This window comes from Arvicanthis niloticus, chromosome 3 (assembly GCF_011762505.2).
Source record: "Arvicanthis niloticus isolate mArvNil1 chromosome 3, mArvNil1.pat.X, whole genome shotgun sequence".
NCBI lineage: Eukaryota > Metazoa > Chordata > Mammalia > Rodentia > Muridae > Arvicanthis > Arvicanthis niloticus.
Window position 1 is genome coordinate 1,889,299 of NC_047660.1, and position 13,338 is coordinate 1,902,636.

Consider the following 13,338-nt stretch of genomic DNA (forward strand, 5'->3'; position numbering starts at 1 on the left):
CCTTGGATTTGACACCATCCAACCCAAATTAGGGGTGGGGAAAGAATTTATCGATCTAAGTTATTAGTATTTTGTTGACACTAACAAACTGAGATAATTAGCAAATAGACATTTTATTTCTAGCAAAGAAACTGAGTGTGTACAATTTTTAAATGACTAAATTGGAATTTAAACAGTCTTTTCAGAACCTGCTTATAATACAGAAGTTTGGGGGCTTTTTTTTTTTTTTAATGCTCTTATTACACTGAAAGGGTTAATACTCAAAACTAATTGGGATTTCTTTCTTCCTGGCAAATGTGGAACTGAACTGAAGCTGCTCCCTGGTGTGAGAGCTGAACCCAGCAGCCACCTGCAGCATCAGCCACCAACACTGCCAGATGCTACAAAGCCTTTGATTTCCAGTAGCGAATCCAACCACATTTAACTCATGTGACACAAACTAACTGCAACAGCATTTTCAATCATCCTTCCTTATTTTTTCTAACACAAACTCTAGCTTTCTGTTCACTGCATATGAAACAGCTGCAGTAGACAGGTTCATTCAGACTCACAGCTTGGGCCCTGGTTTTCTTAATGGCTCCCATGATGGCATCCATGTTGAGGTAGCTTTTACTGGTGGGAGCTGGGCCAACACAGACAGCCTCATCCGCCATTTTCACATGAACCTAAAGAGAAAAATCCCTGTATTAACAGATGCTCTGTAGAAAGAATTACAGTCACCCATCAGCAGATGCAAAACTGCAAATCTGAATGTTTCACAGTTATCCATAGAATCAAATTTCTCTTCAAATATGCACTGAAAACAACAATGCAGCAAAAAGGTTCAGGGTCGGCATCACCCATGACTTCATTTATTACGCTTGCCTAACCAAACACTTTCTACAACACACCTGTATCCCCTCTCCAGTTCATCCATGCATAAATATGATACCAAACAGTACCTCACTACATGGAACCAGACTGGCCCAATATTTTAATAACAGGCGCATTCATGCCCAGTTCTGAGCAAGCTCCCCAGGAAGTGGAGATAATTAGAGGGACTGAATGGATGGATGCAGTGAGTCCCTGCACAGCATCAGGTCGGCACCAGGCACAAATTAAAGCCCAGGACTAAAGAGTCCAATATCATAACACATGAACCAGAAAATTCTGAGAAACACTCAAATACTCTCACATTAGAACCTTGTCCATTTTACACTTTGTCTTTGAAAAGGGGGAAGAAGATGTGTGGTAAGTGCTCAATCTATTTAAATTCACCAAATTCAGGCATATGCTGTCTATTTTTAAGACAACTCACTTAACAGTGTTTTACTCTAGGTGTTTTTGCTTAAAAGGAGGCTAGGTAGGCATTCAATAATGAAAATAATAAACTGTTTAATTTCAAAAGGAATCTACGCTTTTTAAAATAGTCACAGTGGGCTTTTGAGCTGGTATCTTCTAATGATTTTATAGCTTTAGAAACTCGCAGTCAGATTAATTATTTTGAAAGGCACATACATAAAACTGGGCATAAACATACATCTGAAGATTTATGATCCACTTCACCACTGAGGGAGGAAATCTACAGTAGAAAACATTTCAGTGTTTCTAACTTATAACCTTCAATTTTGAACGAATTTTTTAAAACCACTTTTTGAAATAAGATCTCAAGATTAATAATTCAATGAAAATTCTCCAATAAAGTAATAAAGTCATTGTACATTGAAAGGTAAATGATAACCTGCTCAAGAAGTTACAGATCAATATTTTAATACAAGATACTCAAATACTTACACTCCTTTAATGGAGAAAACTCCAAGCCTGGCTCACAGGCTTTTGAACATTCTGCCTTTCCAAGCAGGCTCTCTCCCTTTGCTTAGCTCTGCCTGACTTACTCCCAGCTCCACGTTTCTCTGTTCTCAGACATCGCAGACTCTACCATTATCAACTTTGTTGATGTAACTAAAGCTGTGAGTTTTGAAAAACCTGAAAGCCTAATGATGCTTTTGAAGGAATGTTCGCTCCAGGTAAGCACAGCTGTGAAAGTTAGATGCACACTTTCTTTATATAATTTATTTCTCTCGTGATATGCTGAATTTTTCCTGGGCACTTTGCATTTGGGTGACCTTCCTTTAATATGAACTCTCACAAATGCTGGCAATGAATCACATTCCACCTAAGAATTTCATTTTAACATCTTTACCATCTATGTTATTATGATGTGTGTATTTTCTTCACAAATCCTAATGATATACAAGAGAAAGACTTTGTTTTAAATTCTTTTTAAAATCTCCTAACAATGCTATGTGCTAAAAGATTCAGGATAGGAATTTATTCATAACTTGTATTATTAAATGGTAAAACTGTTTTACTTAAGCCACAACAGTAAGTGGTTGTCTTTGAAAACAAAGTCTAGCTACACCCAAAGGACACCTTCTCAGCCAATGGATCTGGCAAGTGCCATGTGTATGGTGGTTAAAAATTAAAAGATACACATATGCCCAAAATCTCTACAATGAACACACACAGAAACAGGGAAAGGAGGACTCTAATGGACCTGGGACTGTGGACTCCAGTCTTCTCTAACTTCCAGGACGCTGCACACGTGACCTTATACTGCACACGTGACCTTATGCTATACACATGATCTTTCTTTTCTGTTGCTCTTCAGCTACCACAGTACACATGCTCTCCTGCATTTTCACAAACCCCATGTAAACATACCAAGGACAAGCTCAGCATCTAACATGTTACTGCTGCTGATTCATACCGCTCTAATAAATACTCCAATACCTTACACATCCCAAGGTCAAAACTGCAATGGACTTGACAGATAAGGGCTGCACACATACTTTCTAAAGAGGTTACTTCTCTTTCTCAGGAATAAATGTCACTACAGGTTTTATATATATATCAACAAACTTATAATCTAGCCTAGGGCCAGAACTGATGGACTAAGACCCTTGGGGTGGGGGTGGGGGCCATCTAGAATTCCCTTCACCTCATTTACCACAGAGATAGTAACAAAGTGAAGTGGAAAGGCTAGTTTTTAAAACTTCTGGAACTGGGCCGGGCATGAGTACATACCTTTAATTGCAACACTTAAGAGGCAGGCAGAGAAAGGAAGATGTCTGCAAGTTTGAGGCCAACATGATCTACATAGTGAATTTCCCAGTAAGACCTTGTTCCAAAAAAAAACTTTTAAAATGACAGTTGAGCTACCAGGTGAATGTTGTTGTTGTTTTTGTTGTACACAATATGTGAGGTACTTTCTTTGGTTTAATTATATTTTTCAACTTTGTAGAAGCATCTGTACAATCCTGAATAGACTTTGCTTACCAAAGCTTTTATGTTTCAAAAATTTCAGCATCTTAAAAAACAAATTTTAGTAATCTAATAAAAAAAGAAGAAAATATAGCAATCATAGACTCTAAACTGAAGGAAATTAGTCCAACGAGATTTGCTATAGTTCAAAAAGAACAACATGTTGGTAGTATGACTGCTCCATACCCAAAAAAAGTCAAGTATTTTTCAAAAGAGACTGCTAGGTTTTATTCATGCTCAAGCAGTTTTACATTTTTATTTTATTATTTTTAATTCTTTGTAGAAGAGTTGCTTGGATCAGCCTGTTTTTTCCTAAGTAATGAGCTTCAAGGGTGTATTTTTAAACTTATAGGACTGATAAAGAATCATCTTCCCACTGTCTTTTTGAAAATAAAATTATGCTTGTCTAGCATTCATAAGGCCTTGGGATCAAGAGCTAGCACCACACATGCAAAAATCTAATTACTTAAATATGTGGATACAGAAAATTAAAACTGGTATCTAAAATTTAAAACTTTGGATTAATAAAAAAAATCTATATCAACAAATGAAATGTTTTTGAAGAAAAGGTTTAACACAATGGGCAGGAATAAAAGTAGTCCCAGGACAAAAAGGGCTAGCATGATCAAGCTATATATGCGATTTTTGAAACTTGACCAAAATAGAAATACTGACCTCAGGCCATGGGTAATTTTATCTGCAATATCTACCGCATCAATGCTCAGCAGAGCAGCATTCTTGAAATTCATAAGCTCCCTCTGTATCATTAAAACTTCCAGAGAAGTGTTAGAATTATGCCAAATTCACTGCAAGTGTCATTAAACGTCTTCCTAAGTATAATGACTACCACTGTAACTTGAAGAACTAACATGAATCCAATGGTACTTGGCATGACACTCAAGATGGCTTTTTACCTTTAAATTCTGAACCTCCTTCCAGTAATTTGAATAGGATAAAGAGCATCAATCCGTTCTTCCAAATGCCAATCTAAATCCTCCTATATATTCAACACATTAGTAACATTTTTTGCTAAATGATTAACAAAAGTAACTGTCTTAACTTCTTGTGTCACAGCAATTGCAGAAGCAGTGGTGCTAGCAATTAATGTAATTAAAGCTGTTATACCAGCAATAATCAAGCCCACTACCCTCTTGCTTCTGCTTAAAGCCTGACTCATTTCTTCCAGTACTTGCAAGCTTTTTTCCAGCCCATTGTGTTAAAGCTTTTCTTCAACAACATCAACATGTTGGCAGCCAAGTACATGGCTTGAACCTGAAAATGGACCCCCACACAGAGTTATTAAATTAACAGGCTGGCAAGCAAAGGATGGTAAGATTCTGCACAGAGCCTTACCAACCTAAGACAGAAGTGCATTGTTTTTGATAATGCATCTTCCATGACAGTTAAGGAAGGCATTCATGTCAGAACGACCTAAGACAGGCTCAGTCTTGTTAATGAAATGAAAAAAGGGGAGAGGCAGAGAGAATTGGGGCTGCTTGGCAAGAATCTGACATGGGCCAAGGACAAGGAAATGGGCTGCTTGGCAGGGATATGACATTGGCCAAGGACAAGGAAGTAGGCTTCAGGCAGGAATCTGACATTAGGCTAGAACAAAGAAGTAATCTCAGGCAGGAACCTAAATATTAGGCTAGAACAAAGAAGTAATTTCAGACAGGATTCTAAATTTTATGCCAGAACAAGAAAGTAGGCTTTAGACGTGAAAATGACCTTGGGCTAGGACAGGGAAGTAGGCTCAGATACTTAGGTCATCCTGATAAGTCCTTAGAAATAGTGATCATGGGAGTGTTCACATAATTGGGTTTAATGCCTTGCTTTTTCTTTGACTATTTGTGTTTATTGCCTGTTCCTTGACTATTTGCATCTATTGTATTGCTAGACCCTCAACCTAGAACTGACCTTAATACATGCATGTAATCAAAATGGTATAAAAGCATAGAGGAGGGGGGATGGGATGGGAGTTCTATAAAGAGGAAATAGGGAAAGGGGATGACATCTGTATTGTAAATAAATAAAATATCCAATAAAAAATGAGATGCCTGAGATATGTCAAAAATATTCCAATTACCTCCTATATTTTTCAAGAAAACTGTACCTTAGTGTTTAAAAACAAATGTACTGGGCCACGTAGTAGGTGTTGAAAATTTCCATTCAGCATAAAGTGCAATGGTCTGAACAGAATTTTTCAACACCTTCTAAACTAGTACTGTCTGAAACATGAAGATACTTCTTGTCTGTAGTAGTACTCCAAAGCATACCTCTCCATAGGATCTGACTCCAACAGGATGGACAGAAATACATGTGTCTTCCATGTGGTAACCTTCAAGGCAAAATACTCCTCACAACATCAACAGGCTGACAAAATGGAGACTAGAGAAAAATTCTTGCCTGAATCAGCAAGGCTCACCCAATTCTACCAGACATCAGGATCCACCAAATCTAACTCAAATGTCACTAACGTGAAAATTACTAAGAACTGGAAAGATGAAGAGAGGAAAATCAACCACACAATGTTACTTTGAAGCATTTAAAAGAGTTACTTTGAAGCAATCAGATAAACTCCTATTTCTGAAGAGACAATTTGATCTCTGCACCTGCTTTGGTTACATTTTATTAAAGTAACATATTTAGTTCAGGGTTATTCTGAATGATAGAATTAACGACTTTGCTACTTTTTAAAGTGTAAATCTCAATCTTAAAAATGACAAGAACAAAAGAGCTACAAAATTTCTAGTCTATTTTTTATGTATATGGAGTGTTTTGCTTGCATATACATTTGTACACTATATGCATGCAGACTTCACAGACATCAGGAGAGAGGATTAGATACCCTGGAACTGGAATTACAGATGGTTGAGGTCCACCATGTGAGTGCTGGGAATCAAACCTCATCTTCTGGAAGAATAATCGGCTCATAACCACTGAGCCATCTGTCCAGTCCCCTGGCTCATTTTCCATGTCCTGTTTTTTTTGGTTTGGTTTGGTTTGGTTTTTTATGTCACAAAAGATAAATGTTATGACTCAGTCAGGAAGCAGATTCTACATTGAGTTGCTTACTGTTGTGCTTTAGTTTTTTAAAGTGTCTTGCTGGAATGCAGGGATGTGTTGCTGTCTATCTAGGACACACACACACATAACACAGACACACACATACCAAAAGACAAAAAAAAAAAAAAAAAAGACAAAAAAAAAAAAAAGACTAAAGGTGCAATACTCTAAGGTCTTTGTAGGCATCAGGGAAGAGAGGAGTGTGAAGGAAGAGGAGGAGCAGACACTAAGTTCCTAAGCAAAACCTTAGCAAAAGGCATGTCTGTGGAGCTGGTGGGTGCACAGGGAACAAAGAAAAGAATTCTGGGATACAGAAAAGAAGAAACAAAGATGTCCAAGGGACAATAGGATTATGTGTGGGGACTGATGACTGGATGCAAAAGTTGGAAGATGCAGAGTGAGGCCTGAGGTACGGTTTGGATTTGTTTCCTTTTGTTAACTTAGGGAAACTTAGAGAAAACCTTAAATAAGGAACTAAGAACAGCTATTGAACATGGTTCCTAATTTGCAGGTATTATAAAACACTACAAAAACATCCCTGAATATGCTATTTTGTACAGGTACATGTGCTTCCGTAAGAAAACTCCTGAACATGTAAATACTCCAAACTAAAAAACATAGCGCTTATGCCAACATACATTCTATTAAGAGGAACATCTCTAAGGCAAATATAATTGAGCACTTTAATTTCAATCTAATGGAGAAAATACATCTTCAATTTAAAAAATTTTATATTAGTAGGGTTTTTGTTTGTTTATTTGTTTGTTTGTTTGTTTGTTCCTCCGTTTCTGAGACAAGATCTTATGTATCCCAGGCTGGCCTCAAACCCAAAATGCTGGTAAAGATGACCTTGAATTCTGATCCTCCTGGCTCTAGTTTTTGAGTTCTGGGATTACAGTTCTGTGCCTTCGTGCCTGATAGTTTGTGATCCTGGGGATTAAACTCAGATTTTATGTCATAGAGTTGGTGAGGTGACTAGCACACTGTGGAGCAGTGCCCACCCCACAGCCCGGTTCTGTCATCTTCTCTGACAAACAACTTAGGTCAATATGTTTTTCTTAAGGACTTAGCTGTTGTCTGGCACTACCAGTGTACTTGGTGTACTCACAGCCAGAAGAGGGTGTCAGACACCCTGAAATATGAGTGAAGGATTGCTGTGAGTGTGAGCCATGTGGGTGCTGGGAACTGAACCCATGTCTTCTTGCAAGTAACAAATACTCTTAACCATGAGCCCCCTTTCTACCCCTTAGTTCATTACTGAGTGTGTGTGTGTGTATGAGTGTGTGTGTGTGTGTGCATGCGTGTGTGTGTGTGTGTGTGTGTGTGTGTGTGTGTGTGTGTGCATGCGTGCGTGCCTGTGTTTTAAGTCAGGGTTTCTCTGTGTAACAACCCTGAAACTCACTTTGTAGAACAGGACGGCCTCAAACTCACAGAGGTTCACCTGCTTCTGTCTCCCAAAAGTGTTGAGATTAAAGGTGTATGCCACCACATCTGGAAGGTTACTACTTTTTAATGAACTCACTCATACTTCTGAATTCAACTCAAAATTTCAGGACATTAATAGAATATAGCCATATTCTTTGCCAGAATGTAACATTCAGGAGGCAAAGGCAGGCAGATCTCTATCAATTCAAGGCCAGCCTGGTCTACATAGTGAGTTCCAGGCTAGCCGGAGCTACATACTTATTTATCTCAAATAAATGAAATAAGTAAATAATAAATAAATAAAACCTATAATCAATTCCCTTTGTGTTGTTTCTATGACACTCACCAAAAGGACCAGATATTCTTAAAAGAGCATTTCAAATGGTACATTCTCATAAGAAAATATTTAATGTTATGAAAATTACATGCCAAATAAGAACTTTGCCCTGATGTACATGCAAAAAAAAAGAGAAGCCCTTAATCATAAGCCACATTTTTCATACTTAATGAAAACAGATAGCAATATAAAATTCTCAAAAAAACAAATTATTTAATGTATAATTTTGGTATGTGAAAATACAACTTATTGAGAGAAAAAAACTGCAAATGATCCTCCATTTATAATGGGTTACATATCAGTAAGCCCACTGAAAATAAATGATACCACTAGCTGAAAGAATATTAAAGGCCTAGTGAACTAGTTCAATATGTAAAGACATATTCAATCCCCAGGACCCACAAGGTGGACAGAGAGAAATGACACCCCAAAGCTGTGTCCTGACCTCCATACTATGGCACACACATCCACATTCAAAGGGCTAAAGATATAGCTCAGTTTATAGAGTACTTGCACAAAACACTGGGTTAGATCCCCAGCATATGGTATATGCCTATAATCACATTTGAGAGGTAGAGGTAGGCGGAGGATCAGAAGTTTAAAGTACTCCTGTGCCACATAGTGATTTCAAGGCCAACCTGAGATAAATGCAACTATGTCTCAAAAACAGAAACCAAAAAAGAAATATGCTAACTCCACCTGTCAGCTTTCCGTTACTGTACATGACACCTGAGATAAACCCACTTCTAAGAGGAAAGGTTGACTGAGGCTCCCTGTTTGGCAGGCACAGTCTACAATCAACAGGCCTGTGGTAGGAGGTCCATAGCAGGGAGTATATGAGAAAGTTACTGTTCCCTCCTGGCCAGTTCAGGAAGGAGCAAAGGAAAGAAGGGGCCTGGAGTCATGATCCCCTTAAGGAAGATTCTGCCTCCTAAAGCTTCTGATGCCTTAGAACAGTCGAAGGCCAGGGACTAAGCCCTTCTCAGCATGTCATCTGAGGAACATTTCCAAGCCAAACCCCAGCAACCTAACCTACAGAGCATCCTATTTTAAATTCTCTGTAAATTATGATGTGTTGGTTGTTTCCTTTCTGATTTCAGGACTATTCAGGGCTTCTGTTTCTGCTACTATCCAGCATCAGATTTTAAAAAAAAAAAAAAAAAAAAAAAAAAAGGATTGTATTACATACAGCTAGTCTGGGAAAATATCCACATTCCAAATTTGAATGAGGGCCTCTACAAAGATGTGACACGTTTGCAGAACTGTAAAAATCAAAATATTTTAAGACAGCTATGAGATGTCAGGAGCCATCTACATATGAAACCTTACAAAGTGGTTTGTGACGTTTGAAACCAAATCTCCTCACTACTCGGAAAACATTCCAGCTGAGCCACATCAGTACAGCCTCGGGATCTATAACACTTAATTAGAATAGCTCATGAAAGATACTTGCCTAGATTTAATTATAAAGGCTCCTTTACTCAATATCTAATATCCATTTGGGGAATACAGCATAGACTGAGAATTATTCTATGATTGACTCACAAAATCAACTCAACACGAAGTTGTCAACAGAATAAACCACTTCACAATACTGTTTATAAGCAATTTTAACCCAACTTAACACTTCCCTTCTAGAAACATGAGGTTGTTACTTTTAGAATGCCTGTATGCTCTCTAGCAGACATGCACAGTGCCCCCACACCCTCTACAAGACTTCCTTAACATGGGCTCTAACTCAGAGAGAGCATCGGATACAACTCCAACATGACCATCTTCAGATAATTTTACTTCTCCCTTTGATGCTCCAACCAGACAGCCACCGTGATGGCCACATAGAAGCAGCATGGATAGGCAGAGAGGCCTGGAGTGACTGGAGATCAAGGAAGTCTGAAATCCAAAGGGGCAAAGCAACATCTGGGTAGGCTGAGTGCCACTGGCACACTTACTAGACAACAGGCTGAGTGCCACTGGCACACTTACTAGCCCTCAGGAAGCTCATAAGTGATCACATTACAAGTTTATTTCCAAATTCATATCCTGTACTAATTGATCTTTGAAATTAAGCAAAAACACAACGGTGTGATGAACATTCTTCTCTGGTCTTCACAGACATGACAATGCAGTATGAATGCAACTCAATGCAGCAAGAAAGAGGACTGCACAGGAGTCCACACCAAAGCTCCTGCTTCAAGTGCACAGCAATGAAGACCGTCCCCAGAGAACAGGATGACAGCTGAGACAATGTGATCAGCCACCATCAGCTCATGAAGTCACAATGAGAAAACCACATGATGACACACAGTGGAAAACCACACAAGGACACATACTGCTGACCAATTGTGAGCATCGTCTTGGGAAGCAGGAAACACCAAATGTAAGGGTCAGGTCACACAGGAGCCTGAGACAAGACAACCACTGGCTAACAACAGGCTACAGTGGAGTTGCCTACTGTCTTTGCTTCAGCTCCTACAGCTTTTGGAGCCAAAATCAGAAGCAGTGTCTGATTGGCCTGCTGTACATGTCTACACCATGACCTTAAGATCCCAGCATGGATCCAGAATGCACGATGACAACTGGGGGCCACTAGGAACTTGCTAGTCAGGAGAACTGAGTGTTGTTTTGTTAACTGTCTGGGGGGCAGGGGGTTATGGGAAGAGTCAGGGGATGGAGGGAGAATGAGAGAAAACCCAGGAAAGAGGAAACCAAAGAAGAGGAAGCAGGGTGGGGAGGGGATGAAAGGAACAGATGTTTTAAACCTTCACCACAAACAGAGCCCACAGACCAAAATTCTAGATCACACGACAGACTAAGAAACCACCCACAACTCAGCAGCAAATAAAATAGTCCAGAAGAAATTAATTTTACCAGTCTGGCAAAATATTTCAAATGTTTTAATTTTTCACTAAACTACAAACATTTTGTAATTTCTATACATCTATATATACACCTATGGATCACCATATAAACTTTTCCTTTGATATGTTAACATGATTGAGACATTGCTAGATTACCTGACATCTAAACATTCATTCCCCATTCTGTGTGTTTCTAGTAAACAACAGATATCAAGTAATAAGCAGAATATTGAATTTCGATGGTCAACCTGATCACATTAATAAGTACCTCAGCATACCTCTGGGTGCAGCTGTGAGTAGCACCATACCATGGACTGAATAATAAGAGAAGCCATCTGGGAACTGACATTCCCTTCTCAGCTTCCTAGTTGGTGCCACAAAACAAGCCACTCGCATTGCCATGCTGCCCGCTCTGTGTGGACAACATCTGTCAGAACTGTGAGGCAAGAAGGAGCTTTGGGCCAGGAATTTGGTCATAAGAATGAGAAAGGAAACCAATGCAGCACATAACCAATAATGCTGGCACAGGTCACTGCTACATACACAGTGCCTTGTAAACACTAGAGCATCAGAGTCAAGCTAAGCTGTATTTGATTACTTTTACCAATAGGTAGAACTACCAGTCCTCCTAAAATACACACGTAGAGAAAAATAAGGCCATGATTAGGTCTTATTTCACATCACGAGGTATGATAACATTAGAATACACTCATTCCTTTGAAAGTGCCATTCAAAATCATTGTCTATACATTGCTAGAGACCAAACTCGGGGCGGGTTATTCACAACAGGCAAATACTGGACCACTGAGCTGCAGCCCCAGCCTCAACTTCTGATCTGTAAAAAGTGATTTGAGAAATCTGCCCTTTATAATAATGGAAGAGTATGTCCCAAGACATTCTTAATTTTTTGCTAATAAGAAATTTTGCTGCAAACGCCAAGTTGTTAAATGTCGGTATAGTAAAGAGAAGACTGAAGCCTGTAGCTGGCTGGGGCTGTTAGGTGAACTTTGCTGTCTGGGTGAGAGAATAATAACAGAAATAATAACAATGTTCTTTTTTTACTAAAAATTTCAGACCAAAAGAGTAAAATGTTGTTAAGTCCCTCTTTGGGGTTTTGTTTACTTAAAAGTTCTGCCGAGTTCAGGACATGTAGCTTACTGAGAGCATTTGGCAGGCATTTATGAAGCCTTGGGTTCAATTTCCATCACAAAAAAGAGAGAGAGAGAGAGAGAGAGAGAGAGAGAGAGAGAGAGAGAGAGAGAGAAGAAAAGAAGTTGGAACATCCTGTTAAATGGCCAGTTACATGAACATATAAGTTAATCTAATAATTCATACATGAAGACATTAATACCAAGGCTTTTCTCCTGTCCAGATGCAATTTCTGCCCAATTCCTGGATAAAGTCGCAGTCCCTCCTCACTGGAATGACTGGCTTACTCCAACCCCAGGGGGTTTAAACCATCAGTCATTTAAGCAGCTTGGCTGGGTTTTGACAGTTTAGCCTGCTGAGCTCACAGCTCCCACGGGAGGGTGTTGGTTGCAAGTTTGACTTCTGTTACTGCTGACCACTATCACAAAGTACAGATAATGGACTTCACTAACAACCACCCGCAGGCTGACACCTCAAGCATCAGCCATAATGTTGCTTTAATTAAGTTAATAAATAAAGGTCACAGTTCGATACAAAGTTTTATTAAATTTAACAGTGTTTACAATTTAAAAAAAAAAAAACTGTGTGTTCATCTGTACAGGGCCACTATAAAATTCTCTGCAGATAAAATACAGTTTGCTTATGGATTTATGCTCCATTTCAATTTATTTTCAAAAGAAATTCAATTTACTGGCTCCTTTCCCCAAAATATGTACATTTCTAGCATTTCTAACTGATGGTTTCATGGCAGATGGCTCTCAGCATGCTAGGCACAGAATGGGTCTACCTGGCAAAAAGAGCCCACCTACTATGCAAAGGAGGCTCCACCCCCATCTGATTCTAGAGAGTTTCTTTAGTAGAAAAGACTAAGGCTTTGATTCTTTTATAGCTTCGTGTATTAAGTATTAATTTCTCTCTGAAATGCTTGAACTATTTTTCATCTTGAAAAATAATGACACATAAATTGTAGTTCTGAACCCAAACCATTTATGTAGTAGGAAATGATCCGGAGTACTTATGAATATAAGAAATATAAGAAAGGGCTAAGCAAATTCTTAAAGGGACATAAAGTCAGAGGTGTACGCTCATGTTAAACGGACAGGCACTACTTTAAAATGCAATTCACAGAACCAACACAATTGACACAGTTCTCCATTTTTATATGGACAAAGCAAATTGAGGCCATTTTGTTGGAAATAA

The 13,338-nt window shown here is 38.8% G+C and overlaps 1 protein-coding gene across 3 annotated transcripts in view; it reads right to left on the minus strand.

Annotated features, from left to right (window-relative positions):
• Pcca (propionyl-CoA carboxylase subunit alpha) overlaps positions 1 to 13,338 on the minus strand; it is a 300,754-nt gene that overhangs the window by 253,863 nt on the left and 33,553 nt on the right. For all 3 annotated transcript variants that reach the window (XM_034498630.2, XM_076930527.1, XM_076930528.1), the window contains exon 5: positions 552 to 665. In XM_034498630.2, coding sequence (XP_034354521.1) covers positions 552 to 665 — 114 coding nt within the window. The remainder of the gene's footprint in view (positions 1 to 551; positions 666 to 13,338) is intronic.